Source organism: Epinephelus moara, chromosome 13 (genome assembly GCF_006386435.1).
Source record: "Epinephelus moara isolate mb chromosome 13, YSFRI_EMoa_1.0, whole genome shotgun sequence".
Taxonomy (NCBI): domain Eukaryota; kingdom Metazoa; phylum Chordata; class Actinopteri; order Perciformes; family Serranidae; genus Epinephelus; species Epinephelus moara.
In genome coordinates, this window is record NC_065518.1 from 10,395,640 (window position 1) to 10,402,115 (window position 6,476).

General features: G+C 41.5%; 1 protein-coding gene across 3 annotated transcripts in view; it reads right to left on the reverse strand.

The window, feature by feature from the left end:
• rnf157 (ring finger protein 157) overlaps positions 1–6,476 on the reverse strand; it is a 38,698-nt gene that overhangs the window by 7,983 nt on the left and 24,239 nt on the right. Inside the window, exons 15-18 of one of the 3 annotated variants that reach the window (XM_050060103.1) lie at positions 5,916–6,031; positions 5,758–5,820; positions 5,625–5,673; positions 108–218 (exon numbers count right to left, since the gene is read on the reverse strand). In XM_050060103.1, the coding sequence (XP_049916060.1) occupies positions 108–218; positions 5,625–5,673; positions 5,758–5,820; positions 5,916–6,031 (339 nt within the window). Of the gene's footprint in view, positions 1–107; positions 219–5,624; positions 5,674–5,757; positions 5,821–5,915; positions 6,131–6,476 lie in introns of all 3 variants that reach the window. The other 2 variants (XM_050060102.1, XM_050060104.1) reach the window with 2 other exon arrangements.

Here is a 6,476-nt window from a genome sequence, read left to right on the forward strand (position 1 = left end):
CCCCCCCCCCTCATCTTCCTCACTTCTCCTCCCCCCTCCTCCCCCCCCTCACTCTCATGCCCAGTCCTCAGCTCTCATTGGTCCATGTTCGAGAGGTTGCCACTCACCGGCGAATCGGCTGTCGGGAGCCTGCTCATTATCCAACCCCAAAGAGGGCGTGTCACAGAGGGCGACGCCCTGATTGTTATTGGCCAACTCTGGACACCTGCTCCGCCCACCTGCAAGCGAGGGCAAAGGTCAAACAAGAGCAGCCAGGCACAGCAGGGGGGAGGAGGGGGGAGAGGGGGGAGGCAGGCAGGGTGAAGGAGGGAGGGGAGAGGGTGTCAGAGGTGGAGGGGTGAGGACGGCCATGCTGGAACGGCATTAATTAAATAATGAATGATAGATTTTTGCATTTTACCACGATGTGTCTGATTTACATGTCAGATTTAAAGGACAGGCTCGGAGAAACAGAAATCAGCTCATTTGCTCTGATCGTCTGAATCTTACTTTTAAACTTTTTTTTTTCAAAAGTTGAATTTGAATTTTTTTTTTCTCACACAAATTTAGATTAAAAAAACCCTTAAGTATCAGATTTTCAAAAATAGTGTGATTGGTCAAATTCAGAGTCAAAAATTCAAGTAGAAAAATCTGTTTTTTCTTTTTTTAAATTCTGAAATTTAAAGTTTTGAATCTGAATTCGTGAAAGTTGAAAAAAAATCTAATTCAGCTTCTGAAATTGCAAAACAAGACATTTCATATTTTAATTTCAAAGAGGTGAATTCAGAACAATAAATTCAGATGGTTTTCCAAAGTAAAATATTTCAATGCTATGAATTCAGATGTGTTTAACTTTAAATACTTTTGTCTCTCGTTTGCTTCCGTAGACTTTCTGTAAAGTGATCAGTGTGTGTGTGTGCTGATTTTTAGACATAAAGACTTTTATTTTTCATTTATTCTGTATGTCTCGTAGAACTAGACCTTCATCAGGCAAACTGTGCACTGTTTGTCATAAAATCAGCAATAAAATCTTTTTTTTTTTGCGAGTTAGAGAGTGTGCAGGAGTTTTTCTACAAGTTGCGTCCTGCTCATCCCTCTCCTACACACCTGTTTGAAAACAGATGTGCTAAGTATTCCTTTGTTCATTTATTCTGTATGTAAAATTTAAAAAAATCTGACTCAAGAAGGAAAAAAAATCCAACAAGTGTGATCTGATATTAATACACAGATCGCTTCACAAGATTTAATTAAGCAGACTGACGTGTACAAAATGGACAAAGCGAAGAAGAACAAGTGATGTTCATCTTGCTCTATAACTTATTATCAATATATCAGGAGAGATTATTACTTTACCACTTTTCTTAAATTAAATTAAAAAAGTCCTACACAAAAAGTTTCATTATTACCATATTGTTATATTGGTTTGGGGCGATATGAGAATATAAATTTGTCAGTCTTAACAAAATGTTGTCATACTGTTTATATTGTGGTACCCATCACTTTCATACCTCTGCTTAAATTATTGTGGGCAATATTTGATTTTTATATTATCTGTGTGATAAGATAACATTGATTTGACAGGTATTAAATTTAATGGGATGCTGCATCATTTTTATCCACAAAAAAAANAAATTATTGTGGGCAATATTTGATTTTTATATTATCTGTGTGATAAGATAACATTGATTTGACAGGTATTAAATTTAATGGGATGCTGCATCATTTTTATCCACAAAAAAAATAAAAATAAAATAAATTATATTTGATCATGACAAAGAGTTCCCTTATGTCCTGGTTAAAAAAATAATAATAATAAAAAAAATAAAATTAAAAAACGTATATCATGATTGGCATATTTTTCCATGTTGCCCACTTACATTAAAAAAACAAACAAACAACACATACATATATATATATATATATATATATATATGTAAAATTCAGCTAATTTAATTTAAATAAATAAATAAAAAATATATAGAAATAAATATATAAACTCAAAATAATAAGTAAAAATAAAATATTTAAATAAATACAAAATATGAATGAATAGAAAATAAATCCAAATAAATTCAATCAAAAATTAAAATAAAAGTTTATATGTTATATTTTGTGTTTTCCTTGAATTTTATAAGCAGACTTGTATCTTTAAAACTACCTGCCATTTTGTTTTGAAGCCACCGCTCTGTATACATGTTATTCATGTCTTAACTCGTCACTCAACAGTGTTTGCTGATATTTTAGCACGACACACTGGAGTGAATGATCTTCTGATTTTAGTGTCTATGTTCTCATTAATCAGGCGAGCAGACAAATGAGACAGAAATATTAGTATAAACTGTCTGGATGAGCATCTTCCTGCCTTTTCCAGCATGGCCAGATAACAGATACTGACAGGTTTCATCAAGTGCCTCATGCCTGCAGCAAGCCTGAGTGTGTGTGTGTGTGTGCAGCATGTGTGTGTGCTAATGAGGAAGAGGATGACTGGATGATTGGCAGCTCAGCACAGAGACACAGACAGGGCACATACAGAAGCTGTCTGGCAGCGCTGCTGGTGCACAAGATGCAAACACACATCCTACAGCGCGTGTGCACATTCACAGTCTGTCAGGCAGCACAGGTCCGCTCGTCTCCTAAAGAACTGAAAGGTCATTCGGTAACTCACAGGTACACAGGTAGATTGTTTCAGTCTGGGCCCAGGTGGCGCACACACACACACACACACACACACACACACACACACACACACACACACACACACAATCCACAGAGAAACTAATTTACATATACATGTTTCAAACTTTTTTCTAATGAAGGTGACCTTGTTGTTTTCGCTTCAAACCTTCTCTCTCTGTCCACCACAACAACACTTCTTTTTGCACTCCACCAGTCTCTCTTTCACACACGCGCGCACACACGCACGCATGCACGCACGCATGCACACACACACACACACACACACACACACAGATGCATGAAGAAGCTTTCACTTCATGATGCAGCAGCTAAAACAGCAAATGTTGCGAAGCTTTTTTGAGCACAAACACATAAATGATACACACCTCATACACACACACACAATAAATCCACAGGCAAAAATACACATGTACACACAAATATATCCAGTAGATAGAGGTGCAGATCATGCAAATACAGGCCAGTCAGTCGCCTGGTGTGCAGCAGAACCTCATCTGAACCACACAGGATGCCTGTATGTGCTCATTTCCTGTTGTGAATGAAAGGATGCTCCGATCAATTGGAATCAGTCGATATTTGTTGCTAATTATTTAATTACCGGGCATTACATTTACCAACAAGGAAACCCTGATTGTAACAGAGAGGAACGACATAAATAAAAGTAAGTCCATCTGATTCTGATTCAGAGCTGGGTCCTCGGTCTGAGGGATGCAGGGTTGATATCAGCAGGTCATTTTTATTTTCGTAGAGAGACTGGCGGGACATGCGTTAGCTTGGTGCAGCAGCTGGAGACAAGAGCTGGTTAGCCTCACCTAAAACAAGGAAAATGCTCCCATCGCTAACTCCAAAACTGTATTATTTATGTTTTGCGTGTTACTAGTCTGCTTGCAAAAGTTAGCAAGCAGGTAGCGTGCAGTCGGTTTTTAGAGATTTTCGCTGAAAACAGCGGAAACAACCCTAATAAGCACTGATCAGACAGAAAGTGTTTCAGCAGCTGGAGGCGCTTTTTGTAATTGTTTTTAATGAGAATGAAGCTTTTTGCTTGCGTTTTTTGCATTGCGACGCGCCTCGTGTTTCTGTGCTCTAGGCACATGGTGTTTTTGCCGGAGCACTCTGAACTTCTTGAGTTGAAAAACTTCAACTCCAAGTGGAATTATGCCCCACATCATCTCTTTTTTGGTCATTTTTTTCCCATTGTCCAATCAGATGATTTGAGAGGCCTTCTGTGGTGGTAAACAATGGAGGAGAAACTGGTGGTAGCAGTTGCTGGATACTCAGAGCTATACGGCCTGACGATAGACAGCAGGTTGTCAAACTGCCCCTGAGTCATCCTAAAATATGCCTGGAAACAGCCATCATGGAGGAGAAGCTCCTGGACCAACTGGTGGTACTCCCCATGATCCACCCTCTTTTTTAGGGTCTCATGTACCCACACAGATCTCTGTTTCCCTGTGCCCAACAAACTATTTACTGACAGCCTCTCACCCTCAACCAGAGCTACAGCAAGTACCCTCTGCCTCAACATTTTAGGGACTAGATACTAATTACTGTCAAATAACCAAAATAAATAAACAGTAGATTGATAACACAGGAAGAATAAGGAGGCGAGTTCGTGGTTGCCTGGCAACAATTAAAAAGGCGCAACAAGTGTTTTTTTTCCACTAGTGGCATTTAATTAAAAAAAAAGGCAGTGGGGCGCACCTCGCGTTTTGCAACCTGCAAAACACTTCCTGTGTGATCGGGGCCTAACACTTCTTTTCACTAATGTGGAACAGGCTCCGCTCTGGTTCGCGCACCTAATTTCAAACAAGTCGAAGCATTTCCGCAGAAAAGTTGGCACTCAACTGGAACCCAAAAACATATCAGGTTTTTTTTGACCTGAAGTGCAAACTGTGACGATGTCAGTGGGCGTGTCATATTCTACAGGCTGGAAAGAGAGGATGGAGAAGGCGCCTTCTTCTCATTAAAATTTGGTCCATGCTTGTTTTTTGGAAGAACCCAAATATCTGTAGTAACAGAACAAAAGCTCACAGGTAATCAGTGCGATCCGCCATCATACTACCACTGTTTACTTCTGTTGAGCATTGTGCAACGCCCTCTGTTGATGACACATCCTTGATTACAATGGTGCCACTTAAAACCGGTGGAAACTGGTTTGCTAAATAGACCAAATCACTGTGATGTCGCGCTGACAACAACAATCACTTTTGGGCAGACAACTGGCAACTGTTCTGAATTGCGGAGAAATGTGACGTTGGCAAACTTCAGCCGTAACTGTAACATTTAAAGATAAATAGTTAAACCAGACTTTGGAGGATCCGGTCTCTGAATCTGTGCACGACAGGAGGTAGTTAATGTTCCTGTCTATCCCTCCACAAATTAAAGACAAGGACTGGTGTCCGTGGTGGGACTCAGACAGTATCTTTGGGCTGCTGATGTCAGGCTGTGGTCGCAGTCTACGAGATAATGGAGGCAACGGATAAGATGTGAGGAGCCAGTTCTTCCCACATCCAGTCCAGTTTTGTGACCACAGAAGAAGACTACAGTGGGACAATCAGTAATAATATTTCAATGAAGTCAGTCATAAGAGCTCAGCCTTCGCTGTGAAGTAGCCTGAGGTTCTGGTGCACACACACTGCATAAGAAGCCATTCACTCCAGTCCAGATGCTGCAGGTTGAGGTGGTTTCAGCCAACATCACGTGCATTTCTAAAGCGACTGCCCCATCTAGAGGACGTATCTGAAATAGGATCCCTTTATTTTGAAAGGGTTGTCATTGCTCAGCCATGATTCAAAAAGATTTACTGACAGCAACAGTATTAAGATCGACCACTCAGTTCTTAGTTTGTATGAAAGGGTCATTTCTTTTTCACATGGCCTGAGAGCAACAAAATGCAAAGGGAGGTGAGAGGTCAGGGGTGAAAGGTGAGGGATGGTCACCATAGTTACCTTTCCCGTTGGACGGCGAGGAGCAGTCCTCTTCAGTGACATCGTTTCCCTGAGGAAAAAAAAACAAACTCGTAAAACTTAATAAGAATTAGATGAAAACATGAAATGAGCATGAATCAGCACCTGCTCTCACCTCTGAATCCTGCTCCTCTACAGCCACTGAGTAGTTTTGTTCCTTTGGCTCCTGGGAAAACTCCTGAACCAAAGTAAAGACACAAAGGGAGACAATCCAATGAGGAGACAAAGATTTACCAGATTTACCCTCCATCCATCCATCCCTGTACTCCTCACCCCGTCCTGCTGCGACGGTCCTCGGCTCTCCATGGGGGCGTCCTGGTTCTCCTCGCCCTCAGCATCTTCCCCCTCGTCCACCCCGGGCTCGCCCTCGGCCCCGGCCAGGTAGGACCCTGACATGGAGGACATGGTGTCAGTGCTGATGTGGGAGTGCTGCGAGTGGGACGAGGCCATGGACATCACTGACTGGACCAGGCTGCAGCTCACTGGGTCTGACAGACAGACGGAGACACACATCACGGTCGGGCTCGGAGTCAGGGCACTTTTTTTGTCTTTGGTTGCCCAGTGAGATTTTTAAATAAAAAAAGCGATCCCTACTCACAGAATTACCGCCAACAGAAAACATATATTGCAGATTGTTGTCCTTTCTGAACGGTGGGCAAAGAAGAAAACTTTTATTGTTCTCTTTAAAGCTTTGTTGACACGGCGAGAGAGGAGAGGGAGAGACGCTGTGCTGCTGCCAGAGGAGCCGCTGAATGAGTTCCCTCTGAGCGGTAAGTCACTAAAAGAGTCTGAGAAGTCTGGGGCTGTTCATAAAACATTCAGGATGCCACAGTT